The sequence below is a fragment of the Madurella fahalii genome (assembly GCF_045866475.1).
Source record: "Madurella fahalii IFM 68171 DNA, scaffold_4, whole genome shotgun sequence".
NCBI lineage: Eukaryota > Fungi > Ascomycota > Sordariomycetes > Sordariales > Madurella > Madurella fahalii.
This window is the reverse complement of record NW_027263974.1, coordinates 5,260,033-5,286,859: the sequence shown is the minus strand read 5'-3', so window position 1 is coordinate 5,286,859 and position 26,827 is coordinate 5,260,033. Positions and strand designations below refer to the sequence as shown.

Genomic DNA, 26,827 nt, shown 5'->3' with positions numbered 1-26,827 from the left:
GTGGAGGTTGCCAGACGCTATTCATTGTTGTTTGGACGTTTCCTGTTTCAGGCCGATACATAAGACTCCCATTCTTATTAGCTTGTGCACTAACCCATCAAGGTCCTCGCGCCCCAGCCCCGCAGACCGGGAGGACGGGAGCCCCGCAGTGTCCAGTGAAGCGGGACAGCCCAGCTTCCGATCACCGAAATTTTTCCCCCAGCCTCAGCTGCTTGAATCGCAGGGGAGCGAGGAGCATTGATCCGCGCTGCATCAGTATTCTACGGTACCAAAAGTCAATGATGCACTCCGTCGTCCGGCCGAATGCTTGGGTAGCTCTCAAACTCCCGTCCGGGATCACCAAGGTGATACAAATCTCTCCGAATACGTATGTTTTCCTCTGCTGGCCTGGAGGCTGGTGGACTCCTGTCGCGTGCTCACAGCCTCCTCCGTGATAGGACAGTATCTCTCGGGAAATATGGCTCCTTCCCGGCAAATCTGATAATTGGACGACCCTACCATCTCACATTCGAGTTACAAGACAAGCTGCCAGACGAAAACTTCTCGCGCCTCCGAGTCGTGTCCACAGATGAGCTCTACGCCGAAGTTTTCGCCGACGAAGGGACACCAGGGTGCTCTACACCGGCGGCTGGCGCCGGCGACGCCGTGATATCCACAACCGAGGGGGAGGAGTTCAGTTTGGTCGACGATAGCGGCAATGTAGTTGCGCGGTCCAACCGTGAGACCATCGACGAGAGCGCGCGGCAGAAATTAACTCAAGAAGAGATTGAGGAGTTGAAGCGCGATGGAAGTAATGCCGGCAAGGATGTCATTGCGAAACTCCTGCTTTCTCACACTGCGCTGGACCAGAAGACGAGTTTCAGTTTGGCAAAATATAAGTTGCTGAAGACAAAGAAGTACATCCGGAGGTTCCAGGTTCTGCCCATTGATGTCGCAAACCTTGCGCAGTGGCAATTAGAGGAGAGGGATGCCAACAAAATCATGGACATGCGAGCCGAGATGGTTGGCCTTGTGGGTTGCTGGGGCAATGTACGTTACGGGGGCGAGGATGTCCTGCTTGAAGACCCGAATGCGACGACCGACCAAGGGGAGAGTGCTTGTCTCCCGATTAGGCAAGATCTCCTGAAGGGGAGATGGCTTGTTGTCGACGACACGTGTGGGCTGCTGGTGGCTGCAATGGCCGAGAGAATGGGTGTGCTCTATCCCGAGGACAAGGATCGGTCAACAGAAGAGGCGGCTGGGGAGCAGAATGGATGCGCCGCGGAACAGACTCCTGTTAGCACAGAAGCCGCCGGGAAGGCTAAAGCCAGCGACGAGATACCGGGCGAGACTGCCAAAGAAGATTGCGACACCGCGATGGCAGATGTGGAGGTCATTGCGGAGAGGCCAAAGACCGACGGGAAACCGAAGCAACGAAAGCCCCGTCCCTCCGACTTTGCGATCCCTTATTCCCAGACCAACACAATCACTGTCCTGCATGGAGCCAGCCAGCCAAATCTCTCACTGCTCAACTACTGGGACTTTGACATTACCTCGCCTAACCACCCACCGCATCCCCTTCTGAACCACCTCCTGACGCTCACGTGGCTCCAGCTCCTCAAACCGGAGTTAGACACTTCATACTCGACGCCGCCGCCTACGGCTTCCGCCGAGACACTTGCATCGTGGAAGCCAAGTCGTAGGGGTAACTTCCATCGCAAGCGGCGTAGGTTCGCCCGAGTCCGGCACATTGTTGATGCAACGCGGGCGGGGGATTTCTCTGGCCTTGTGTGCGCAAGCACCATGGATCCGATAAGTATCCTGAGATACACCCTCCCATTGCTGGCAGGCGGCGCGCCGATAGCCATCTACTCGCCGACAGTCGAGCCGCTCGCAGCGCTCGCAGACTGCTTCAGTGTGCCCCGTCGTACCGCCTGGTTGAGCGGGAGTATTCCTGAGATTGCAGACCTTTCCGCCGAGGAGCTGGAGCGCTGGCCCGGGAACGAACACTTTCCGCTCAACCCGACTCTCGTTCAGGGGACGTCAATCCAGACCAGCCGCGCCCGCCGTTGGCAGGTCTTGCCGGGCAGGACCCATCCGCTGATGACGGAACGGGGCGGGCCCGATGGGTGTGTGTTTATTGGGTGGAGAGCCAAACCTGCAGAGGGGAAGGTCGCCGCCAAGGGCAAGTTCAAGCGGAGGAAGGTCGGGTCAGAGGCAGCGGAAACTCCAGCGTGACGGGCCTGGGGCCTAGCACAATGTTAACAATGCCTGAGTTAGAGGAGTATCGGGCATCCACTGTGCATTAGCACAGATCATAGGATACCACATGTATAAACATGAAACGGGAGTGTTTTGTTTGCAATCGCAAGCTGCCTCCCTTCTTGCGCCGTCTACCTCTACCATGCAAGCAACCGTCCGTCCTCCCTCTTCCAACTGCTTGCTCTCCGGTGACCGCAAGTTGGATGCACCCTTTGATCACAAACCCTTGCCCATAAACTTCCGTTTCGTGAAACTCAACCACCACTTGCTTGGCTTGGCGTCACCCTCGTCGTATACCCTTGCCAATAACCTCGTTGCCAGCTCTTGTCTGACCTGCGACATATACTGTCGGAGGACCTCTGCGTCTTGCCTGTCGCGGGGCGGTTCGTACATCTATAGCGTTAAAGGTTGGCGGTATCAGCGTCTGTGTATACAACTCCCACCCACGGGCAGCGGTAAAATAAAGGAATTAAAAAAAAAAAAAGAATTATAATTATAAAAACCAAAGGAACGGGGAGGAGAAGGAGACTCATACCTGGTTCAACGGCCATGCCGGATCTCCGGGAATAGCGAAATTGAGGTCTAGGGCCAAGTTCATGACGTCCTTGGTGGCTTCCCGCAAAGTTGCATTTGGTTTGATCTTGGCCAGGCAGTCGGAAACAAACCAAATCCCGTACACGAGCAGGCGGTCAGCGGGACCTTGAATCTCAAAGTTGCGGAAGAAGGTGTTGGCGCGGAACAGGGCGAGAACTTCGTCCAGGATGTCGTAGCTCTCCGAGTCTGGGTCGGGCGACTCGTTGGCAGGGAGCGGCGGGTCGGGGAAGGGCAGCGGGTATACGGGGCCCCGGATCTTTGTTCGCAGCGGTAGGAGGGGGAAGTTGCCCACCAGCCGCGGCTGATTCGGGTCTGAGTTGAAGACAGAGTTGTAGGCCTGCGATGGGGGATGCTGGAGTTAGCGACCAGGAGCAAGGGACCATGTCCATGGTTGTGATCGGAGCCTGGAATGAATCACATCATCCCTTGAGCAAAATCTGGTTACTCACCGGCATCGTAGGCAACACGCGCCTGACGGCTGGGCTCTTGGCTTGGGAATTGAGGTGGGATGTGCCTCGTTCAGGAGAGCTTGATCGCAGCCTTGCGGGGTCGCTACCCTGACCTGGACGGCAGGCTCGTCAGCCCTGACGTCGGGTGTGGCTGAGAGCTTGGCAGCCCCAAGAAGTTCTGCCTGAGGCAGACATTTTACAGTGTCATCCCAGGCAGCCACAACACCCTTTTGCGGCGACAGAGTGGTGGGTGGTGGCTACCCACGGCTTACGCTTTATTGGCTGGTTTGCGGGCGGCTAAAGGGCGCAGTCCCGTGACAGCGATCCACCTCTTGTGCGGGAAGCCCGGTGCTGGTGCTTCCAGGTTTTGTTGAATTTTTTGGGATTCGGTGTACTCTGAAAGGCCGTGTATTTTGTGAGCTAGGACCATCCCAGTATTGGGATCTCATGAGGCGGTGACGGTGTGCCAGTTGAGGACCTGAGAATGGTGCCAACAAAGACCTGGGGAGGGCCAGGGTGGCGTGGCTGGTTTTGTTCCAGACCCGACACGTTGATACCTAACCGGATTAGGCGAGTGTCACGGGAATTCGTGTGCTAGCGCGTTGATGCAACCAGCCCAAACGTCAGATTTGTTGGTACAATTTTCGCCGCCACACCACAGGCAGGCCGGTTCCGGCTGGAGGGGGTTCCGGACGCCCCCCTCCGATCGCGTTTCTTAAACCCACTCATTTCTGCCCAGCCCACCTGATCTTGCCAGGACGCCCAGTTTCACCGTTGCGACAGCCATTCTGGCCAAAGTAATCCTTCTGCGACCTGACATCTCCCTGTTCCTTTCGTACCCAAGGCTCTGGAGCGTTTGGTTGATTGCATCACCGCGGGAAAGCTCTTATTGTTGCCGGCATTCGCAATTTGCGTGTTTTGCGGGGTGAGAGCGCGACAAGCAGGGTGTCAATCCACCCACCCTGGTAAACGCGACCGACCGCCCGACGCTTCGATGCTCACGATTGAGTAAGTAGCGATACCGTACTCCCGGAGAGAAATTCGAGTGGACCGCAATCCTCTATTCGCGAATCTTCCCCGCCAACGACCGTTTTCCGCTAATGCGCGCCTCACTTCTACCCCAGATCCTTGTTTAGCAGCAGCGGCTTCCTCGGTCAGCTGCGCGCCATCGTCCACATGTCGTCTTCACACGACAAGTCCGCCTCGGCAGAGCGCGGACAGCCCGCCAGAAGCAACCAAGAAATGAGGAGGCGACCATGCAGGAGACGGATTACGCGCCCCGAGCCGGGTTCGTTGTACGACATCATGCACGACCATGCCGGCGCATCGCTCTATGTCGTCCCAATCTGCTGGACCGATCTTCATTCCCAACTGCTGGGCGTGAATTTCGTCGAGCGGCCCGCCATCACCACGCCAGTCCCGGATCTCGCCGCTGGAAGATGGCTCGAGCCGTCCAAGATGGCGCAAAACCTGACATCCGAGCTGCATACGCTTGTTCGGAAAGAAGCATCGCCGGCCCGGGCCTTCTGCAAGAACCGCGCAATCAAGCACATCATGTCGACTTTCTTTCCCGCTACACTGTCTCGCCCAAAGACTGGTGCTGAGCTGAACCTCTATTTTGGCCAGCGCGTCTTCAAGAAAGTGGTCCGCATCCCTTGTCTTTGGAAGAGCCCCAGCGGCGCCGATATTTCCTTCGACTCCTGCCCCACGCTGCCGCCCACATCTTTCAGCCAAGTGCCGCCCGGTGCGTGCGACGCAGGCACTGAGTATGCGCAAAATATGCCAATGTTGGCCTACATCAGCAGGTCACAGCTCGCCGCAATCCGCAAGAATCTCTACGGGGTTGTTCGCGGACCCGCCAACACGCCAAACGAGCCCGTGGCCCGACTGCAGCGGCTGCGATCCAAGATGCTCATTCCGGCAAACGTCGAGCACGACCCCTACATTGTCGCGATCCTGCTCGCCATGGCCCAGGCGCACTTCTATCGCGATTCCTCGTCAAGATCTTCCTCGCAGTCGCAGGGCGGTGTCCGGAACACCATTCGCATGCCGCCGCCATCGTTCCGGGACATCAAGGTACAAGTCATCACCCACGACGAAGGCAACGAGAGCACACCAAATTTCGTTGTCTACACGGCCGTCGTAACAGCTACATTCCTGAACCGCTTCATGTTTCCGCACAAAGCGCCAGCGTCGCAAGAGGATAAAGACGTCGCCATGGGAATGGACATCTCGTATACCCCAGTCAGCTTCTGGCCCATCCTTGGCCTGAAAGAGCGCCTCGCCAAGGCCCTTGGACGGGAGATTGCCGGCGACCCGATGTACGGTGACCCTGATCACATCGGCCTTTGGGATTCTCTCCTGGAGCCTCAGCACCCCCCGGCTTACCCAACTGTGACGCTCAAGCGGAGGCGCACCGACAGAGGGCCCCTCGCTGAGGTGTTGAACAGTAGCTTTGAGGAGGAACCGCCTAGCAGCCCAGATGATCGGCCGGTATTGAGTCCTGCTGCTAAGAGGAGGAGGACTACACGTCCGGTCAATCCTTTGGAGGTATGTTGATAGTGAGGCAGATATTGTTTCGGGTTTCTTTGGGACTACATGGGCTTTTATGGTTGAGCATGAGGATACGACGGAACATGATATGGACACGTGCATGGCTGTAGATACCCAATAGCGAGACTGGACTGATTAGAGGTGTTTGGGAGGGCAAAGTTGGGGGTATATTCTTGGAGCAGCCTAAGAAGCCGCCATGGCAACGTCATGGCGGTGCATTGCATGAGGCGCTAGATTCGGTGTTTTCATTGTTTAACAAGAGGGTGCCAGCAATGGCTCGTTCAAATCTTCCTGGATAGGTCATGTTTTGCACCTGTGCATCGTTTGCTACCCTATGTGCGTTCTTGTCATCCCCCTGAACCCTTCTGGGCTAGGGTAGCTCGTAAATTTGATATGAGCATGAGCCTCTGTGCCTCGTAGGCTCTAAGTTGATGATTCTTTTCGTTTGCAAATCAATCTGTCTCCGTTATCGGCTTAAACCCCCTTCCAAAAGGATAAGCAGTGTCATAGATTGCTTTCCTGTAGCTTCCCCGCGATTGATGTCATCCAAGAATGAGTTGCTAAGGGCAGGGATATGCCTCCGCTGATTACCCCTGCCAAGACACCGATCGCGGGACGGGATCGCCTCAACTGATGAGATCCAACAGCAGCCTCCGCTAAATGTATCTGCGGAAAGTTTAGACCAGGTTGAGCCTCATGTCTTTGCATCACATTGGTTCTCCTGTCGCAATCTGATTGACTCCATAGTAAGCGAGATATACTCTGTGATTACGGCACGGAGCCCGCGGACATCCGTCGAGCCCGGCTACCGACGTACTGAACAGTGCTGTGCAAGGTTTGTTGGTCAGCACTCCTTTATAGGCTAGGTGACTCCGCTACGCACGGATGAGATCATTAATTCCCACAGGCGTTCTAACAATTTCTGTCCTTTCGCAATGAGTACCGTAGTAGGAAAAGTACATCGCGCTGCGCTTGGCGCGGGACAGCTTCAAGGCTGCCCGTCATCTCGATGTTTACCCAGGCACATTGGCTGAATCCCGGCGAGGCACATACAATGTGCATACAATGAATACATTATTCATCCCCGCCTATCCATGTCAGAAATCTGGGCTGAACCACTACTACTAACCCCAGCGTTCAGTGGAACGAGCAGCCGACCGCTAGAACGCGGGCCACAAAGCATTCCAGTGCAGCGCGGTATCCGTCAAAACACGGAAATCTGCCCCTATGGATACGGTGTTGTACCACACCTCGCTGTGGTGCTCTGTAAACGCGAGTTGTTTTGGCTGGTAATTATCTCACTCCATCTCTCTCCATCGCGATCGATCACCTTTTCATTATGGTATATTTATAGGTCCGTCCAGGCATATAGTGGATACGGTCCGAGATTCTTACCCTGGGGGTAGGGATCCTAGCGGTGCATATCTCTCCGTGCTTACCTATCACTCCTTACCTCGAGATGGGCAACTGAGATTGTGAGGTACTGCCTTCCACAAAGCGTATAAAGACACACAGTCTCACCTCGATAACCAGGTTACCGTCGTCAACATCTGTTTCCCCCTGAACAGTTCGTCCAATCGTTTGCAATGCTCTCCTTCTCGGTTCCTGCCCTCGGCCGGGCCCTTGCCCTCTTCTCGGTGCTGGGCAGCGTCCTTCCGGCGACAGCTGCATCTATCCCCGCCAATGTCAACGACTCTCTTGAAACACGAGCCGCGGTAGCCTGGCAGGCTCGACATGGTCTCACACCGGCCACGTACCAATCTACGTTCGACTCGCTCGTGGACAACGGTTACAGGCTCTCGTACGTGTCCGGCTACACGATCAACAATGCCGCGCGCTATGCCGCCGTCTGGGACAAGTCAGCCTCGTCGGCTTGGCAGGCACGCCACGGCATGACTGCGGCCCAGTATCAGTCTACCTTTGACAATCTCCTTTCCCAGGGATACCGGCTCCGCCTGGTCAATGGCTACGCCGTAGGTAACTCGGCCCGTTTCGCCGCCATCTGGGACAAGTCCGCCGCGCCTGGCGCGTGGATTGCCCGCCATGGCATGACCGCTGCTCAGTACCAGACCAATTTCAACAACTTCGTCGGCCAGGGGTACAGACTCGTCCACGTCTCCGGTTACGCCCAGGGTGGGCAGGCGCGATACGCGGCCATCTGGGAGAAGTCCAGCGATAAGTCTGCCTGGGTTGCACGCCACGGCCTCACCGGAGCGCAATACCAGAAGGCCTTCAACGACTACGTCAGCCAGGGATACAGACTGGTGCGTGTCAGCGGCTACGTCGTCAATAATGTTGCCTACTACGCCGCCATATGGGACAAGGCGGCTACACCCGCGTGGCAGGCACGCCACGGCTTGACCGCCGCTCAGTACCAGAGCGAGTTTAACAAGCTAGTTGGTCAGGGTTACCGCCTCAGTGTTGTCAGTGGGTATACTCTCAACTCAAACCAGGATCGCTTTGCGGCTATTTGGGTCAAGAACACCTAGATTCGGCTGCTTTTGCGAGAAAGGGAACTGGATAGTCGCCATGTTTATTCGAGGACCGAGGCTTGTCGTTCAGGGGTTAATTGGGAAGAGCGATAGAGAGGAGAGAGAGAGAGAGAGATGAACAGGACGACAGCTAAGTTGTGAGGGTGTGGGAAAACTGCAAAGATCTTTGTGGCCTGCCGTGTTACCTTCAGGATCTCAATTGCATATCAGCTCGGCATTTCGGCTTGTAACAGCCAGTGGTGGCTATGGTGGGCAGCTCGGATTTGACTACCTTCGGTACCTTACGGTTGTTTTAGATTAGGCATCATAGACCGGGTTATTGGCATGCGAAATGGGCCTATTTCTTTATATCAGAATACTTACATGTCATATTGGGGTTGCCATCTATAGTGTTCTCTCTATCTGCGCTGTCATCTTCTCTAACAATTGCCTCCCCGTCCCAGCCATACTGCGTCAGTCGCTAATCATGCTATATATTTGGGTAACTCACTGCTGCAAGTTGTTGCTACCCTATCTTACCCAAAGGCCTACAGGCCGACACCGCTGGAGGTAAGACTAGACCCGTTCTTGGCGGCAACTACCTTACACATTCACATGCTTCTGATTCATCTGCCCATTCAATGGGCTACTCCGAGAGAGGAGAATGCGGGGTTCACGGCATTACCGTGGTCTATCAGAGACTTAACCTCTGGCACAGACCCTACAAATATGGAGCCGGTGGTTTGAGGTTTGCGAACGCTTCTCAAAGATTGGGGAATCGAAGAATGCGGCGGATTCTAACGGCGATAATGCTGTTGTTCGTATGGCTCTCCATCCTCTAAGCACAACGACGATTGCCGTCAAGCATTTTCGTTCATCGCAATATCCAGAGCAGATTTGATGTTACTAATTTGCTACAGTTCTTGTTGGCCCATTTGTAGTCGACTTGAAGTTGAACATTTGCGGTTATTGCCGTTGCAAATAAACGTATTTACTATCCATGTCCTGCCCTATGTAGCGTACTGTGCAAGATCTTTCGAATCAGCGGCTTCGTGCAATCACAGCTCCAACTTGTCAATAATTGAGTCCCGCCACATGCAAAGCCAAGCTACCGAACCCAAGGCCGGTTAAGGCATGCACTTCGGGGGGGGGGACTACTCGAACTCGAACCCGAACCCGAACTTTGGAGGGCCGGTCTTGGACGCGGGCGCGGCAGGGCTAGGAAAGATGTGTGAAAGCAAAAAACCCCCCCTCCCCCCCCAACCAAAAAAATAAAAAATAAAAATAAAAATATAGAATAAACGGGAATAGGGTATACAGAGAAACAGAAAAGAGATATTCCAAGACCGAGTGCTGCCCCGCGGGCCAACCCGATGGGACAGGTCCCACCTTGCAGAAATGGCATCGGGGCTTGAGGCCAGAAGCAGCAAGTGGGGCCCGACCTCCCCGCAAGGTTTCCCCAACAGCCTGCCAACCTTACCTTATCCAACCCCCGCAGCGCTTGGGTATGTACAGTACCAAGGAACCTTCCCCAGACTCGCGCGAACCTCCCTCAGTGGCGGCCACGTTGTTAGCAGGGGACCTGCCCCGCCTTTCCGCCCGTCAATCCCGTCAACCGACGACATGGACCCAGTCAATGCAGCAAGCTTTACGCTACCTGGAGAAATCACGGGCAGCGGCAGTTGCGGCCGTTCAGACCGTCCACTGCAAAAATTGCCTACCACGATGTGGGTTTGTACCGGAACCTGTGGGTAATCTGAATCCGTCTCTGGGCAGTCTGGGCTCCATTACGATGTCGTCTCAACAGAAAACCCTTCCTTTCTTCCCAACCCACGATCATTTCGCGTGCCCTGTTTCGTTTAATAGAGTTGGCGCCGCTTTCGCAACCCCTTACAGGTCACCGCCGTTTCTGGAGGGGCGGGAGGGTAGCAACGATCGTCCTGCCTGCGTATCTGCACTAAATTACCTGCCGAGGCTTGCCTTTAGCGCCAGGTACCAAAAGCTTCTCTCACATGTCTTGCTCAGGCTGTGTTGCTGAGGGCGGCACAGGTGGCTGCCAGGCCCGGTTTCTGCATCCTTATTCCTGTCGCGACCTGTGCCGTGTGCTGCGTGATACCGGCAATGCGACACTGGCTTCACCGTGCTGTCAGTCGCCCATAACGGGCCCCTCCCACCATTCCATCCTTACAATTCCCCGTTCCTTTCCCCATAGGGACGCGGAAAGCGGGAATGGGCGTTACGTAGTACGCGGCACATGGTTGGCAAGAGCCGCCGCCGATGGAACACCCCGCGCATTCAGAGCTCGCAAATGGTGCCCCAAAGGGAGGACGCCCGGCGCTGCTCTTCGGGCGCTTGCCCGTCCTGTCCATATCTCCATGACGCCGCCTGGTCAGCTGGTCCGGTGCGGAGCGCGCCATCCAGCCAAGGCCGTGCCAAGTATGTAGGCCGGTCCCGTTCCTTAGAAGTCTAAGTTTGTGAGCCAGGGTCCTTGGTGTTGTGACGGTGATACCAACTGCGCCCCTGGAGGATTCTGGACCGACCTGTGGATCGACATGAGCCGCGGGGATACTATATTATAAGGGTCTGCTTGTCTTCCCTCTCCAGGAACGTCGGGCTATAGTCAGGGAACCCCGTCTCCTTCCCCGTCTCCTCCCCCATCAGCGCCGCCATCTCAAGCATCATGAAGGGCTTCTCAACTATCCTCACCGCGGCGCTCCTTGGCCGGGTTGCCGCTGCGCCGCCGGAGCCGCCTGCCAAAGTGGTTGAGCAGAGGGCCGCTCCGACGGTCACCATCTCTGCGGGTACCATCATCGGCTCAAGCCGTCTGGCCACCGAGGCCTTCAACGGCATCCCTTTTGCCCTCCCGCCTGTTGGACCCTTGCGACTCAAGCCGCCCGTCAGGCTCAACTCAACCATCGGCGTCTTCGATGGCTCTGGGATCGCCCCAGCCTGCCCGCAGTTCCTTGCCGATACGGACTCGAACGAGTTCCTCGCCAAGGTCATTGATACAGTCGCGGGCTTGCCCTTCTTCCAGAAGGCGCTCAAGATCAGTGAAGACTGCCTAACCATCAATGTTATACGGCCCAAGGGCACCAAGGCCGGCGATAAGCTGCCCGTCTTGTTCTGGATTTTTGGCGGCGGCTTCGAGGTGAGTAACTGATACCCGGATCCCTATGCACCTCTTGTCACCGGGTGCTGATTAGGGGCTGCAGCTTGGATGGACCTCAATGTACGATGGCGGCCCGCTGGTCACGAATGCCATCCAAATGGGCAAACCCTACATCTTCGTGGCCGTCAACTACCGGGTCGGCGGTTTCGGTTTCATGCCCGGCAAGGAAATCCTCAATGATGGTGCTTCCAACCTCGGCCATCTCGACCAACGTATGGGCCTCGAGTGGGTTGCTGACAATATTGCCGCTTTCGGTGGTGACCCTGACAAGGTGACCATCTGGGGGGAGTCTGCCGGTGCTATTTCCGTCCTCAATCAGATGGCCCTCTATGACGGCAATAACAAATACAACGGGAAACCCCTGTTCCGTGCCGCTATTATGAACTCCGGCAGCATTGTTCCCGCGGATCCGGTTGACTGTCCCAAGGGTCAGGAGATCTACAACGCGGTCGTAGCCAAGGCCGGTTGCGCGGGTGCCGCGGACACGCTGGCTTGTCTCCGCGCCCTCCCCTACGAGAAGTTCCTTGATGCTGCGAACTCGGTCCCTGCAATTCTATCGTACAACTCTGTTGCCCTCTCATATCTGCCTCGGCCCGACGGCAAGGTCCTAACCAAGAGCCCCGACGCCTTAATTCTCGAGGGCAACTATGCGGCCGTGCCCATGATCATAGGCGACCAGGAAGACGAGGGCACCCTTTTCTCGCTCTTCCAGTCCAATATCACGACGACCGACCGGCTCGTAAGCTACCTCGGGGACCTTTTCTTCCATGGCGCCAGCCGAGAGCAGCTCGCCGGTCTCGTCGCCAAGTATCCCGCCCAGTCCTGGGAGGGATCGCCATTCCGCACTGGCCTGCTAAATGAAATTTACCCCGGCTTCAAGAGGATTGCCGCCATCCTCGGTGATCTCGTCTTCACTCTGACTCGTCGTGTCTTCCTCGAGTATGCCGTCAAGGTCAACCCGGCGGTTCCAGCGTGGTCGTACCTCGCCAGTTACGACTATGGCACCCCGATCTTAGGCACCTTCCACGGTAGCGACCTCCTGCAGGTCTTTTTCGGCATCCTGCCGAACTACGCAAGCAAGAGCATCCAGAGCTTCTACGCCAATTTTGTGTACAACATGGACCCCAACGATTCGTCGGGCGGCACCAACAGCCGGGGCAGCAAGGTAAACGAGAAGTGGCCTCAGTGGACCGGCGAGCAGCGGACGCTGATCCAATTCTATGCCAACCGGAACGAGTATCTCGAGGACGACTTCCGGTCAGAGGCGGCCCAATATATTGCGGAACACGTGAATGAACTGCATATCTAGGTTTTCTGGGAAGTGTTTGTCGATATCAAGTACATAATGGTGGAATAACTATAGCGGGAGTTGTACACATGGGTGGGATAAAGTACCTTATAGGTGATGGTTGACGGACATGTGATGAGGATACGAATAATCCGGGCCGAGTACGGCTCTGGCTCGCATACCCCTGGAGGAGTTGATGATACGAATAATTCAATGTGTTGATCAGTCTAAAGATGAAATAGGTATAGAGAGTTGCATCTGCCACTGGTGCGTACCCTGATCATGACATTTGACTGTATTAATTAAAGCGTAAAATGGGAAAGGTAACAACAACAGACCGAAGTAAATTGATGGTTGTCCATCCACTAGACTTTTATTGGTAATCACAGGGGCACTTCAAACTTTCGGAGACTTTATCACAGTGGCTCGGGCCTGATTAGGCCGGTTGAGCTCATGTACAAAACCATGTCGGGTAACGAGGCCAGCCAGTCTCCAGAAATCATCCCCAACAAACCGCACGACGCTTTCTAGCCGGATGAAGCCAGTCAGCATTGGTCATAATGACAGGAGACGCAGTCCTCGTCCTGGGCGCAACCGGTCCCTCAGGGATCTGTCTCCTGCGTGAGCTCCTGCACCGCAAACACCGCGCCATCGCCTACGTCCGAAGCCCGTCCAAGATCCCAGACGATCTCAAATCCAACCCCTTGCTCGAGGTAAGTACGCAAACAACCCGCCCTTTCTGACGATCGCGTCGTTTTTTTTTTTTTTTTTTTTTCTTCCAAACCAGAGCCCAGCACCTAACTGCAGTGCCCGCGCCCTCTCGAACCCAGATCGTCCACTCCCGCATCGACCACCACCCCTCGCTCTCCCAAGCCCTCTCCCGCGCCCGCGCCGTCATCTCCTTCCTCGGCCCCTCCCCGCAAACCGTCCTGGGCACGCTCACGCTTTTCGCATGGCTCGGACCGCCGCTGCCCTACCCGGCCTATTACGCCGACGACATCCTCCCGCTGATGCAAACGCACGGGGTACGGCGCATCCTGGCACTGTCGACCCTCTCGGCGACCGTCAGCGATGAGGACGATCCCCGGGGCGAAGGAGATCGGTTTGTCCTGAGTAGGTGGTTTGCAAGGGTGCTGGTGAAGGTGGTCGTGCCAAAGGCCTACTGGGCCATGGTCGGGATTGCGCGGGTGTTTGGAGAGTTAAGGGGGCGGGAGGGGGTGGACTTGGACTGGACCGTGTTTAGAGTGCCGATGTTACTGGGCGGGGCGGATGACGAGAGTTGGAGGAAGGAGAGGGATGAGGAGAAGGGGGTGTATGCTGGGCCGATCCGGCGTGGGGTTTGGAAGGGGGTAATCGGGAGGGCGAGGTTGGCGAGGTGGTGCGTGGATTGGCTCGAGACGGGTGGCGATGGGGAGTGGAAGGGAAGGATGCCGGCTGTTTGTGATGCTAGTAGGGACAGGTAGGAGTGGCACTCAATGGGGTGGGTGGGTTGGTTGACTCCCGTGGCAGTCCCGTCGTTTGGAATCCCAAGTTGATACAGTGGGATAATTCAGGTATTTAGGAAGCGATGTTGTGATTGCTGTTGTGCTTCACGTTAGCTCTCTCCCGCTCAGCTCCTATTCCACGTTGCCAATCGGCTAATTGTTCATTTAGGTAAGGTATGCTAGGTACGCAGCATGTACATTTCTGTCGTCCTTGACAAATTTTACAGCTCATCATGAGTTGCTCTGTCTGGTTTCCATGCCTGCACCTTCCCCTGAATGATGTCAACGAGGAACGCTTCCACTGCGTTAGCAGAAATCCTCTCCTTCCTTGTGTAAGGGAAAATGTCGCCATTGTTTGGGTTTTGTACCGACAGCCCCCTTGAGCCACGCTTGACACCCATCATCTCAACTGCGTCGGCGTACTCATTCACATCGGCCGTAACAAAGTGCAGATACTCCTCGTATTTCTTTGCAAGCGGCCGCATTTCTGCAACATATGCCTCTCTATCTCCGTCGTTGCGTACGAAATAATAGACCAAGCTCTTCCTGGTCTGTTGAGGAGTGTCAGTTGCCTTTTACCTATTAGTAGTTACTTTGACCCGCACACCCACCTCGTAGAAAGATAACTCGTTCCGTCTCGTCATCTCGGGTATCAGAGGCGTTGAACACAGATTGATAAATGCCTCTACGGATGCGGAGCTGGAGAGTTCTACTGTTGTGCGATGCATACCATCAACGTTGTAGCACTCGAGTGTCGGCAGCTGCTGTTTCTTTTGTTGCGCACCGATAGCTAGGGCGAATGAAAAGCGGTCGCGGTACTTCCGGGCAACCGAAGTGAAGCTTTCCAACAGATGCTTATTGTCGGATGGGAAATAACCGATTAATACGACATCATCAATGTCCTGAAACTTCGTTGCGTTATGTCCGTCGATGCGCGACACCACCGGCCGACTGGCCCTCTGCAAGAAGCCTAGAATTGATGAAGCTTTGCGCGGACCTCGGTAGCGGCTTTGCTTGCCGTCCGGCTTATGCAGACGGATCGCTGGAAAAGAAAATACTCCTGATTGGCGACAGCGCGCTGCTTCGCTCGAGCAGTCAACACTGAGAACCTTTTCGCGCCTTTCGGTACTTTGTACCATTCCCCATTCTGGTTCGAGAGCTTGGCTGTTTTCACTGGTGCAAGTGAGCATTTTTACTATCCCTGGTGAATGTATCCCCCGATCACCTACTCGCTTGGCTGTCGCCAGGCCATTGTTAATTAGTTCAACGTGCCGTTTCTACGCCGGAACCCAGGAGGGCTTACCAGGACATCTAGAGGCAGTGTTAGCGCACTTATTGACTTCACCAAGGGTAGGAGACTAACAAGCAACGAGAGTCTGGTCGTTCGACTTTATTGCTGCGTCAAAGGCCTCAGCGCCTTCGCAATGGTGCCATGCCAGTGCTCTGGATAGCACCATCAACAGCGGGTAGCGGAACAGGATGGATCTCATGTTTTGGGATTGTTAAGGGTGAAAAAATGGGAAGGAGGACCAGGAACCGGACGGCATTTCAATCTCGGACTTCCCACGGCGAGTTCGCAACGATGAAGTGGTGAGGGCGGCTCAGCAAGGGATACGGGTTGAAATACCCAACGTAGATTTTACGATCCTGCAGGGGTGCATGACCTGGGACGAAGATCTTCGGGAACGTGACGGAACCGCCCCTGAGATGCCCAAAGGAGCTTTGACGCTGCGCAACACGCTGTGTTTCATCTACCAAATGTTTGTCATGATCATCTGATATGCGTGCCGGCTTCCGAACCAGCGCAGGCCAGCGGGAACCGATAAGACCGGCGCCGTCCTCTAATTCTATGGCGCCCGAAAAAACGGTTAAGATACTTACCTGACCTAATGACGTTACCGCTAGGAATCGAGAACTATGCCTTCAATACCATCACTGATCTCAACATTTGGCATTATTGCGGCGCTCCGGTATGCGCCTGCGTATGCCGGTGATGGTCAACAACCACTTCGAGATTCGTTAGCGCCGGGTAGCGGCTACGTCTGCGAGCACCCGCCGCATAACATCCGCATGGTCTCGCATTCTCCTCTGGTCATCTACATCCAGAACTTTATCACCGCCGAAGAGCGTGCCCACTTACAGAGACTAACGTACGCTCTTCGTCTTCGGCGCTAACCGTGCACCGCAGCTGCTAACCCTCCCGATGCAGGAAAGACACGTTTATCCGCAGTGGTGTCACCTCCAACAGCAAGCACAGCCAAAACAACCACAACAGCGCCCGCCGCACTTCCCAGTCCACCACGCTCCCCCCAGGCGACCCCGTCGTCTCCTGTATCGAATCTCGCGCGCTGCTCTTCCAAGGCTACGACACCCCCCGCTCGCACCTCGAACCCCTCCAGCTCGTCAAGTACCGGCCAACAGAACACTATCATTTCCACACGGACTGGTTCACCTCTCCCGCCCATAGCTCCACTTCACAGGGAGGCAACCGAGTGTCATCTTTCTTTGCATACATTCACGTGGCCAACGACACCACAGGGGGAGGGACCAATTTCCCGCGCTTGGAGGTCCCCGCTGATGAGAGGTGGTGTGAGGAAGGAATACTTGACTGCGACGAGCCGTGGGAGAGGGGGGTGACCTTTCGGCCGGTGGAGGGCAACGCGGTGTATTGGGTCAATCTGTTGCCCGGACATGACAGGAGCGGGAGGAGGATGGGGGATGAGAGGACGCTGCACGCAGGATTGCCGGTGACCGGAGGAGGGAAGATTGGGATGAATATCTGGACAAGGGAGGGCCCGGTTGGGGAGAGGGGGGATTTATAAAGGGGGTGGAATCGGACCTGGCGTTATGGTTGGGAGCTCCGAACGCAACCGAGACAGAGTTGGAAGGGCATCCCGCGCGGCTGCTTGCCATTCCGTACTACCAGAAGTTCCTGTAGTTATATGTATGGATGGAAATTATCTAATGCTCCTCTACCTTCTGAAGCCTGGCTCTTCTGCCCCGCCACTAGAGACCTAGGTGTTTCCTTACAGTCTGACTAGATGTAGTGTCTTCTTTGTACAGTGTATTTTAACTAGCACGCTCCTACAATGTGCTGCGTGTCTCTCGGAGTTTCACCCACGGTTACCACCCCATCTCCGCAATTGTAATACTGGTTCATCCAGACCGTGTCAGACTGCTGATCAAAAACCACTGTCATCATCGGTTAGCGAAAAGAGTCGAGAGAATGGAAACGAAGAAAACGGATAAAATCAACGAGAAGAGTGTGTGCGTGCGAGAGCAAGTGAGAGTGAGAGTGGGAGTGAGAGTGAGAGTGGGAGTGAGAGTGAGAGAGAATAGTACTCACAATAAGCCCCTCTGATGAAGGTATCCCCCAGCACGAAATTCGTCGAACCCACATCGGCCGGCTGCACCCCCAGCATGCAATGACCCGGATACTGTTGGTATATAAAGTCTTTGTAGCGGACATTAATGACCATGCGGCCCCTGTTGAAGCCGAAATCGACGGTGCCGCTCTTTTCGCGCCAAGAGCAGTCGACTATGTAGTTGCCTTGGCTGTCGATGGTGGCCTCGAACTGCTGCCCAATCACATCGACGAGGTCTTCGCGAATGTATGACAGCGTTGAACCGGTGTCAATCAGGGTCGGCATGACGAAGGTGTCGCGGTGTGTGTAGATGACGGCATGCTCGCCTGGTTTGGTCATACCCACTGAGGTTACGTTGACCCAGTATCTGGTTGGTGTTAATCCTGGTCCCGGCTGGATTTGGGGAGGCGTTCACAGATGCTTACTGGATCCACCTTGGGTCTTGCTCAGAGATGGGAGGCCAGATGGGAACTGGCTCCAGGTGGCCGGCAAACTTCCACCTGTTGACGCCACCAAAGATGATCTCGCCTGGTCTCGTAAGCTAAACCACTCCACGTAGATAGCGATTCAGAGGTCTTACTGAACCCATCCCGATCCCCACCTAACCCCAGACTAAAGATTGGTGCCGATATCATCTTTTGCGCTACCATCAGGTTCAGCACACTCGGGTAATTGATGGAATAGGGGTACGCATATCCCAGCCCGAGGATGCCGGAGAAGGTGTAGGTACTATCGCTGGCGACGGCGAACTGAACTTGAGGTATCTGGAACACTTGAGCGTAGTCAGTCATCCTGCTGTAGACTGTCCTGTTCGATCTTGCTGAAGTAACCAACTCACTTGCTATGCTCATGATATCGGACCAATAGCTCCCCCTCACTGCGCCAGTACCGTAGGTTACGGCAAAATTACCACCCACGTACATGGACGAGTTTGACTTGTTGGGGTAATAGTAGCCGTGGCTCTCACAGATGGCTTCCGAAGCCGACGTCTTACACCTGGGGTTTACCCACAGCTCATATGAGCCCGTATCTATGAAAACCTTGATCTTCTGGGGCGGAGTCCCAATTTCCACTGCGAAAATGAGGTTGCGTGTTAGTAACAGTAACGGCTTTAGGGCGTAGGTAATACTAACACTGGATTATGTAGGCGATGCCTCCTAACTCTTCCAGGCTCGACCATCCCCATCGCCTGTGGGTCTGGGCTTGTCGGCGCGCTGGTGGCTGTGGTGTTGCCGACAAGGTGGTCGATTGAGTCGACATGGCCTTGGTTACCGTTGACAGGGATGACGCCGTAGGGGCAAAGAATGGGGGTCGATTGGGAACGTTGATCGAGGGGGTAGGAAAAGATGGCCATGGCGGCGATGGCTGCCCAGGGAAACCGGGCTGTATTGTGGGCCAAGTACGCGGCGTTTGCTGCGAGCGTGTGCCAGTCGGTTGGAAAGGCGAGGAAGAGCCGGGCCACGGCCACGGCCCTGGAAACCCTGGTGGCGGTGACCAATGCCAGCCCCAGGGCCATCTTCCTGTTCCATTGAACTTGTGCCTAGATATGGGCATCCGAACATAGCGTGTGTTTCCCCGAGCACCAACTTGATCTCCGTTGCCAACCTCGGCCAACCTCGCACTGCTGTTGATCGGCGGATGAGTGTTAGGGAGAACAGCGCCATGGCATACTGCAACGAACAGCAGAATGCACAAGAAGGCGTCGTGAAGCATTGTTGGCCTCCTCGTGCCGTATGCGCCGCGTGCAGGACAAGAAGGGTGAGGGATTATGAAGGGAGATAGCGTTTGAAAGAATTGAACGGCGTGTCAATCATGGCCTGCTATGCCGACGCCAACATCACGGATGAAGCCGTGTGTTACCGGGAATCCCTTCCTACAGCCAGGAGGGGCGCTGAAATGGAAGACTGGTATGAACCGACAGATGCTGAAGGGTATCGACAGTGAGGGTCTATCTAATGGCTCTCCTCCCTAAGCCGGATGCAGCCTGAAATCCAAAGACTACGAAAACGGAGGGGAGAATATGGGGTTGGCTGGTCGCGTTAGAGCCGGCGGCAAGGAGCAAACGAATATCAGAGCCAAGCGCCCCAGGATAGCGATCAGCTCCCAACGCTCCTTGCTCGCAGCACGGGGCCGGAGAGCGAGAAAAAAGGATTCTCTCTATGCCGGTGCCCTTCGCACCGCTCAAAGGAGGCAGCGGGTGGTGTTTTCTGACCGAGCATGCCAAACCCGTGGTTTACTGCGGCAAAAGCTTCTTTTACAAATGTCGCAGCCTGCATGGGTCTCCCCACGGCACGGCAGTGCACACTCTCGCTTGATGGTCGAGTTGGGATCTGGGGTTGCTTTTACCCGATCCGGGGTAAGGGCGGCAATCAACTTGAGGATATTACCATGCCGCGAAATGACGGGTAAATGTGGCTGCCCAAAGGCAAGCAACCATAACAGCGTCTAGCAATGGTCCGGGGGCACCGGTGGGCTGGATAAGACGGGCATGAATGTGAGCGGCCAAGGTCTCGAGACGAGGCGAAGGGTTGCACCCGCCGCCGCCCCGGGAAACTACGATCGAACAGGGTCACAGTGAGTGCGCTGGCAGTTCAGTAACATGACAGAGGCTAGTAGTGCATTGTTTAGAACCCCATCTTATCAACATACGCGGGCTTCGTCGTGGTAGGAGAGGAAGCAGCTTGTACCTATTCACGGGAGGGGCGGAGACTGGAGAGGATCGAAGTGGCCAGAAAGGTGGGACCAGGATTGCTGGGAGGGAAACGGAAGCCAGATAAAGGCTAATGTGGTTAACATGGGGGATCTTCATACACTGGACCCGTTCGCGAGATTCGCCTCTTCTGCCAGGGACGGTCAGACCGGGCTTGCGGGGTCCAGTGCAGAAATCTAGATCTACCTTAGGCTGAGAGCAGCGATCGCGGTCTACGCTAATAATTGGTAAAGCCGGATGCTTGACCTGCAGTCTGAACAGTGCCCCAAGATCACAGCGCAAAGGGTCCCACGCCGCACCTTGACAAAACAGCAGCAAGGAGACCATGATCTAACGTGTTTGGCGTTGGTGTGAGCGAACTGTCCTGAGCTCCGCTCGAATTGCATCCATGCCAGGCACATCATACATGTGTCATGCACCTCGCAAAGAACAGGTTTCTGGCCGCATGCAATTGAGGTGTGCCTGTGCCATCAGACCCTTGGGCAATGATTACCTACCATCCAACCTGAGTTTCCCAGATTCCTTTATGATGTTTGGATTCCTCAGCCACACCCGACTTAGCCACTCTGCGGCTCAAGTGTCTCTTGCTATAACGTCCAGCAAGGATGTGATTGTACTACGCACAACTTGCTCCATTTTAAGGCTGACACATGCTGGCCTCTTGACAACTGGGAGTTAAGAACCCTCAGTCCCATGAGGTCCGGAAATCCTGGGGGCCCCCCATGGCCAAGAATTAAACTAATATCTTAGGTTGCATTTACTTTTAACTATAACTGCAGACCAACAGCTAACTTGTTAAGCGCACACTACTAGCTGAGGGGCGAAGCCGGCCGGTGCTTAACATCAGGAATGTGTTCTCTGCTAAAGAGCTATCCAAGCGACGTAGAACCCCGCCCGGGTAAGAATTGGCGCCCGCCGATCGCTGTTTATCAATTGGTTTGGCGAATGTTCCCTCAGTGGTGGACTCTTAAGAGTACCGACTCCCTGCCTAAGCTACCAATATGAAGTGAAGGATGTTGTGAAGCTTGAGCTGGGCTAGTTAGGTGCCTAGCAATCCTAGAAACCTGACTTACAGCTTCCTTGCCTACTCATGAAGGCGGGCCACCCCTACCCCTTGACATTGTTTGTCAGGGAAAGCTACCTTACAGTGACATTTACCCCCTCTCAACTCTGCGCCTCTAACAAACTTGATGAGTTTTCGGGTCGGTCTGCCCTAGCGCTGGATCGCTTTGCCCGGACAGGGTTAGCACATCTGCTAGGCAGGGAACAGGGGTTGCCATTAGCCGGGCAGGGGACTCGGGGCTGCCACGACCTCTATTTACAGACAGTTTGTACGAGTAATTAATTATGCAACCCGGAGGATCTGTGGCACCAGCAGCCGTAATCCGGACAGAATACAGTTGTTTTACTATGGCAACCGAACGAGTCAAGGAAGCGTCCAAGCCAACAAGAGGCCCACTGGAACGGGATGCTGGAGCTCGTCCTGCAGGCGCGGCAACGGGATCCGAACTTTTGAGAGGCGGCGAACTCTGCCAAGGACGCGAATTTGATTTGTGCGTGATGCCTGTCCTGGCACAGCCACACAGTCGGGAAAGGCCTACCCTAGTTCAGCTGAGAGAGGCCCAATCGAGCCAGTCTCACAACCGTGAGCATCTGCTGCCTCTGAATACGTCAGACTCTCCGCATCGCGATCCGAAACGCCGGCAGTGGCAAAATCCATCATCGGGACAGTGCTGCGCTGCCGTGAGCAATGGGGTTGATCGGAATTGAATCAACGAATTCAAAACATGCAACGGGCACCGGCCGCATCACCTCCTTCCCCGGTCCCGCCGCAGCCTGAAGACTCACGCACCCCATCCGAGAGCCGGAATGCCCCGGGGAGTAGCCCGCGCGCAACGACAAGCGTGCCTGATTGCCCCGATTCATCCAACCGCAAGCCGCCGGGCCCGGGACCGCCTCCAGAACAACCGGGCAAGCGGCCCAACGACTCCGCGTCACAACCAGACTCTCAGTTGCGGCCGCAGCCACAGCACACTGCTCTGCATCCAAAGAGCGGAGCCCAAGGCCAACGGAAGCCCCTTCCCGGCTATCCTCGCCAGCCATCTGCGCCCCGTCTTCCCCACCCCCTTCCTCCCATTACGGCGCTGCTACAACCGCCGCCACAGTACCCCCAAGCCCCGCCAGGCAGCTCTCCAGACCAGGTCCCCAGACCGCTGAGCGGCCACCTAGCGCCGTCGCCCAGCAGGCCAGAATCGTGTCCTCCATCCCGTCGCCCTCTACCGCTTATGCCCCCGCATGACTCGCATGGGCGACCATCGGTGCTGCCTACAATCCCCCCGTTACCGTCGACTACTAGCACTCTGGACTCGTCCCATAACGCTGCCCTTACCGAGTACGCCGCCGCCCGCGAGCGCACTCACCAGCACCGACCCTTCAAGTGCAACGTGTGTTCGCAACGTTTCAGTCGGAACCATGACCTGAAGAGACATGAGCGGATCCACGTTGCCGCGAAGCCTTTCCAGTGTGACCGCTGCCACAAATATTTCTCAAGGAAAGATGCCCTCAAGGTATGGCACGCCCGAGTGGATGGATAGTTGGAGGTTGGAGATGGCTAACATGCGCCCCCGCTTTAGAGACATAGTTTGGTCAAGGCTTGCGTGGAGAGGAAGCCTGGGCCTCCGAATCCGTCGCCATCACCTGATCCTCCGGAGACCCATGAAAGTGAAGATGGGGGAACAAAGACAAAGGTAAGACCTCAGCCACTCGCTGGAAGAAAAAAAGCGGCTGTACCTAGAAACCCAACCCTAACCTTATATAGAAGTAGAAAGAGAGAGAGAGGGAGAGAGAAATACGTCCATGCTGATCAGGCATACAAGGTTCTAGAGCCCACCCTAAAGCGGCACCGCTCAGTGACTGACTTTGGTCCCGCATGACCAAACGCGACCGATGCAGAACGGACTGGTGTTGGACTTGCAGTTATTGTCATGGGGCCGAACAGCAGCATCTACAGCCAAACGAGGAGGAAGCTTAGTTCTATCGCAGCTTCTCGCCTGTTTCCAGTTGAGATTGGCAACAATGAGCCCAGCGCAACGTCGGCTTGAGTCTGGTAAAACGTGCATTTTTGCCTTGAGGAGCCGGGAAATAAACAAAGACTAGTCATAAGTCGTAATTCCTAACTCGAAATAGCCGGAGACATATGTTAATAGGTATAGGGGCTGAGGATAGCTGAGGTTAGTAGCGAGAATTCAGTCCTATGTTGCCTTTACGGCGACGTTGAGTAGCGTCCGAGCTGAAACACCTTGTCAACTCTCCAATTCTCTCAGCCTCCTTTTTCTAGTAGCGCCTCAGGTGACGGAAAATAGGGGCGTGGACTCTCAAGAACTGTGATGCGATCCGTCATTGAAAAGTCCAGCACACTACCCATGTTTCCCAACCAATCGGAGACCACTCCCGGTCATAATCGGGTATGGTGTAGCGGTAACATCGTTGACTCTCACTTCACAGAAGTGACTGCTCTCTCAACAGCCCCGGGTTCGACTCCCGGTATCCGAGTCTTGATTTTTTTTTTTAATTATATTTTATTTTCTAGTGACCCTCGTGGTAATTGCAGGTAGACACCGGTGTGTTATTTTGCATCTTAACGCACCAAGAACAAAATCGCGCCTCTATCTCCGCTCTTCTGCGCAACCCGGCCGCTTACAGCTCACGGCAGTCTCAGGAACAAGTCGCGCAGCTTGGGGTATATTGGTGTCCTAAACGGGGTTAGTCGAGCCTAACTGTGCATTGCTGCAATGCTTACCCGAGTCCTGTAACAGGATCCCAGCCTTCCTTGACCTGGAAGCCTTCTCCGCCGCAGCCAGGGTTCGACCCGGTTGTGATGTCCGTAAATATTTCGGGGTGTTCATACTGCCGCCATTCTGTCAGCGTCATAATCTTTCAAAGGAATGGGAAAGGAGGGAGAAGGGGGAGAAGGGGGAGAAGGGAGGTGAGGTGGGTTGGAGCTTGGGGGTTTTTGGGGAAGAACGAGCTACTCACCAGCACCTGATGCACAAACCCAACGGGCCCCTTGCCCACTGCGAGCCTCTCCTCGTTGATCAGCGTCAAGATGGAAGCCCAGATCGGCGCCGCAACCGACGTCCCATGCATCCGGTTCGGGTACCCTCGGAGGACGACCCGGAAATTCTCCCCAATAGCCGCCACATCCGGATATCCCCTCCCGACTTTGTTGAACAACTTGCCCGGCTCGGCCTGGATCTCACTGTAATTCCTCCCCCCGGAATTCACGTAACCCAGGCTGGAGACGTTCGCCTTCTCCAGATACCCTGTCACATGCTTCTCCTGCCAGGGCGGCCGCGCGAATACGTTCGAGAATCCCCCGCCCGAGGCGAACCCGCTCGCGGCAGTCTCGACAAACTGGCCCTCTCTCTCCCCCTGCACGAGCGCCGTCGCGCCGACGCTGAGCACGTACGGGCAGTTCCCCATCGTCCTCGGCGCGTACACGTCGCGCCTCTCGCCGAGGCAGCCGCCCCGCGAGTCGAACCTCGTCCCGCCCACCCCAAAGTCGCCGCTCGACTCGACCACCGTCACTCCCTGCAGGGCGAGCTTCATGATCTCGAGGCACTGCCGGCGCATGTAGTTGACCGGCCAAGAGTGCTCAGTGCCGCTGTAGCTGATGGAGATGACGTTGGTGGCCCTGTGGGCGCCGCACATCAGCGGCCCGTGGTACCCGCCATCGGAGGGGGCCGCGTTGGGGTTGGGGTACTCCGGGTCGCGGCAGAAGCGGTCGGCGCAGTTGCCCGTGAAGTTGAAGGCGTTCAGGGTACAGTATGATTCGTCAAGGGCGTCGAAGAAGGCTAGACAAATTGCGAAGGTTTTTGATGGTGAGCGGAATGGACCAACTAGAAGACGGGGAGGAAGGGGACGGATTGGGGAGGGAGGAGGGAGGCGTGACCAACTATTGAAGAAACCGGTGTAGCGTGTGCTGGGCCGCATCTGGTCCCTCTGGTACCACTCGTCGTCGGTCTGGAAAAGGACCGACTTTTGCGGCCAGATCAGCGGGATGGCCACTTCGAAGTCGAGGTCGGCTTCGTCACCTGCCGAGGAGACATCTTCGGTTGGGCCGTAGGCGCCGTTGATGGAGCGGAGTTTGGGGTGTGTGCCTTGCGGGACCCAGCTGTTTCTCCATGGTTAGCGGTCCTGCGACGATTGAAAGTCGCCAAGTTGCCGGCACTCACGGCGCAATGTATTTCCAGTACGTGTCCAGGTCCTGCTGGTGGTAGTGCTGCCTGAGGCTCTGAAATATGCCCAGCTCGTTCCCTCGGGCTGACCTGGTGCCGTTGGGAATCTGATATTGGGCTGGTTCAGGGGTCAGCGGGTTGTGAGGGAGGCTAGGGTGAGCGTCAAACTTTACCCCTGATGCAATGTGGTGTAATCTCCTCGTTGCATGGACCCGTCACTCGGAAATGGCTGTTGTCGTCAACCGGCTCCGGCTGTGGGCGTGGCCTACATTTGTTCTTTCCCTTCCCCTTCCCCTTTCCCCTCCCCTTTCCCCCTTTCCCCGGCCTCCTCCACCTCCCGTGCCGTCGACCAAGCATCCGCTTAGCCACCTTCTCATCATCGCCATCAGACATTAATTTGACTCCAGGTATAATATAGTCAATGTGATGTGACACATTGTGAGGGACATGATACCTTTGGGGGGGAGGTCAGCCGGATCCTGGGTGTGTCCGATTTGGGGCCGCTCAACTTACTCGGAGCACGCAACATTCTGGACGCCCGTCTCGAGGTGCTCAAAAATATGGTACTTCGTAAGGAGCAGTTCCTCAGCCTCCTGTACGGGTGCATCAAACTGGATCCACTGTCTCGAGAGTCCATTGTGGCAGCATGTTAGCAACCTGCACTTGCGATTCCTTCCGTCTTCTTTTACCCCTGAGCTGAGGCGGCCTCACCTGCTTGTTCTCCGACTGTGAGAGCCTCGTCTCCTGGATCCCGGCAGAGATCAACCAACGCTTCACCACGTCTACCGAACGGTTCTCTGGCGCAAAGAAGTCGATAACCTTGTCCCGTGAGAGGTATTTCCCGTAATTTGGAGATCGCGGGTTCGAACTGTCAAGCTTTGTGAGATTGACCATGGCTGATCCAGGCAAGTAAGATGGACATCTTACATATCCATGAGCAATTCATGCCCGGCATCCACGTTAGACTGTCTTAGCCCGATACGCATAGGCAGCGTCGACCGGGGGTCTGCGACTTCGCGCTTGACCCATCCCTCTAGGTGGCCGGGCTCGTGCCTCTCGTGGAGTACATGAGAGGACGAGGCCGGCTCTATTCCGAGGCTACAGAGACCCGTGATGCCGATGAGAAGAGCATTTCGGATCCGCATTTTGGGGTTCACTGCGGCTCAGCTGGGGAGATCTCGACAGTGGGTAGATCGCGTTTCACCAAACATTTGTGTCCCGACAGACGGCCTCTGATTGGGAAGACTGGCGATTGCTACATGTAGT

The 26,827-nt window shown here is 55.6% G+C and overlaps 11 protein-coding genes and 1 non-coding gene across 12 annotated transcripts; 8 read left to right on the top strand and 4 right to left on the bottom strand.

The window, feature by feature from the left end:
• Window positions 1–278: 278 nt before the first annotated feature.
• Window positions 279–2,217, top strand: TRM6 (tRNA (adenine(58)-N(1))-methyltransferase non-catalytic subunit trm6; the record flags this gene model as incomplete). Its single annotated transcript, XM_071063925.1, has 2 exons — window positions 279–367; window positions 438–2,217. 2 exons carry the CDS (start codon window positions 279–281, stop codon window positions 2,215–2,217), a joined length of 1,869 nt encoding a protein of 622 aa, XP_070920026.1.
• Window positions 2,218–2,457: 240 nt separating this feature from the next.
• ARC18 (subunit of the Arp2/3 complex) lies at window positions 2,458–3,290 on the bottom strand (the record flags this gene model as incomplete). Its single annotated transcript, XM_071063924.1, has 3 exons — window positions 2,458–2,634; window positions 2,777–3,172; window positions 3,285–3,290. The coding sequence occupies 3 exons, from the start codon at window positions 3,288–3,290 to the stop codon at window positions 2,458–2,460; spliced, it is 579 nt and encodes a 192-aa protein (XP_070920025.1).
• A 988-nt stretch (window positions 3,291–4,278) lies between these two features.
• MFIFM68171_08503 (HNH nuclease domain-containing protein) lies at window positions 4,279–5,843 on the top strand (the record flags this gene model as incomplete). The annotated part of the gene is made up of 2 exons (XM_071063923.1): window positions 4,279–4,292; window positions 4,409–5,843. The coding sequence occupies 2 exons, from the start codon at window positions 4,279–4,281 to the stop codon at window positions 5,841–5,843; spliced, it is 1,449 nt and encodes a 482-aa protein (XP_070920024.1).
• A 1,580-nt stretch (window positions 5,844–7,423) lies between these two features.
• On the top strand, window positions 7,424–8,326 carry MFIFM68171_08502 (Beta-lactamase; the record flags this gene model as incomplete). The annotated part of the gene is made up of 1 exon (XM_071063922.1): window positions 7,424–8,326. The coding sequence occupies one exon, from the start codon at window positions 7,424–7,426 to the stop codon at window positions 8,324–8,326; it is 903 nt and encodes a 300-aa protein (XP_070920023.1).
• A 2,662-nt stretch (window positions 8,327–10,988) lies between these two features.
• MFIFM68171_08501 (Carboxylic ester hydrolase) lies at window positions 10,989–12,786 on the top strand (the record flags this gene model as incomplete). The annotated part of the gene is made up of 2 exons (XM_071063921.1): window positions 10,989–11,456; window positions 11,521–12,786. The coding sequence occupies 2 exons, from the start codon at window positions 10,989–10,991 to the stop codon at window positions 12,784–12,786; spliced, it is 1,734 nt and encodes a 577-aa protein (XP_070920022.1).
• Window positions 12,787–13,325: 539 nt separating this feature from the next.
• On the top strand, window positions 13,326–14,228 carry MFIFM68171_08500 (Flavin reductase (NADPH); the record flags this gene model as incomplete). Its single annotated transcript, XM_071063920.1, has 2 exons — window positions 13,326–13,478; window positions 13,596–14,228. 2 exons carry the CDS (start codon window positions 13,326–13,328, stop codon window positions 14,226–14,228), a joined length of 786 nt encoding a protein of 261 aa, XP_070920021.1.
• A 242-nt stretch (window positions 14,229–14,470) lies between these two features.
• Window positions 14,471–14,893, bottom strand: MFIFM68171_08499 (uncharacterized protein; the record flags this gene model as incomplete). The annotated part of the gene is made up of 2 exons (XM_071063919.1): window positions 14,471–14,800; window positions 14,861–14,893. 2 exons carry the CDS (start codon window positions 14,891–14,893, stop codon window positions 14,471–14,473), a joined length of 363 nt encoding a protein of 120 aa, XP_070920020.1.
• Window positions 14,894–16,166: 1,273 nt separating this feature from the next.
• Window positions 16,167–17,071, top strand: MFIFM68171_08498 (2OG-Fe(II) oxygenase superfamily protein; the record flags this gene model as incomplete). Its single annotated transcript, XM_071063918.1, has 2 exons — window positions 16,167–16,399; window positions 16,459–17,071. 2 exons carry the CDS (start codon window positions 16,167–16,169, stop codon window positions 17,069–17,071), a joined length of 846 nt encoding a protein of 281 aa, XP_070920019.1.
• Window positions 17,072–17,322: 251 nt separating this feature from the next.
• MFIFM68171_08497 (Aspartic peptidase domain-containing protein) lies at window positions 17,323–19,327 on the bottom strand (the record flags this gene model as incomplete). Its single annotated transcript, XM_071063917.1, has 6 exons — window positions 17,323–17,441; window positions 17,596–17,981; window positions 18,040–18,142; window positions 18,195–18,386; window positions 18,453–18,686; window positions 18,748–19,327. 6 exons carry the CDS (start codon window positions 19,325–19,327, stop codon window positions 17,323–17,325), a joined length of 1,614 nt encoding a protein of 537 aa, XP_070920018.1.
• Window positions 19,328–22,111: 2,784 nt separating this feature from the next.
• On the top strand, window positions 22,112–23,257 carry MET32 (transcriptional regulator of sulfur amino acid metabolism; the record flags this gene model as incomplete). Its single annotated transcript, XM_071063916.1, has 3 exons — window positions 22,112–22,891; window positions 22,958–23,071; window positions 23,192–23,257. 3 exons carry the CDS (start codon window positions 22,112–22,114, stop codon window positions 23,255–23,257), a joined length of 960 nt encoding a protein of 319 aa, XP_070920017.1.
• Window positions 23,258–23,784: 527 nt separating this feature from the next.
• MFIFM68171_t124 lies at window positions 23,785–23,876 on the top strand. The gene is made up of 2 exons: window positions 23,785–23,820; window positions 23,842–23,876. It is a non-coding gene; the product is annotated as a tRNA-Glu (tRNA).
• A 151-nt stretch (window positions 23,877–24,027) lies between these two features.
• MFIFM68171_08495 (Pro-kumamolisin, activation domain-containing protein) lies at window positions 24,028–26,706 on the bottom strand (the record flags this gene model as incomplete). The annotated part of the gene is made up of 9 exons (XM_071063915.1): window positions 24,028–24,076; window positions 24,124–24,230; window positions 24,360–25,177; window positions 25,280–25,497; window positions 25,559–25,679; window positions 25,735–26,015; window positions 26,075–26,181; window positions 26,273–26,429; window positions 26,489–26,706. 9 exons carry the CDS (start codon window positions 26,704–26,706, stop codon window positions 24,028–24,030), a joined length of 2,076 nt encoding a protein of 691 aa, XP_070920016.1.
• Between the last annotated feature and the right edge of the window lie 121 nt (window positions 26,707–26,827).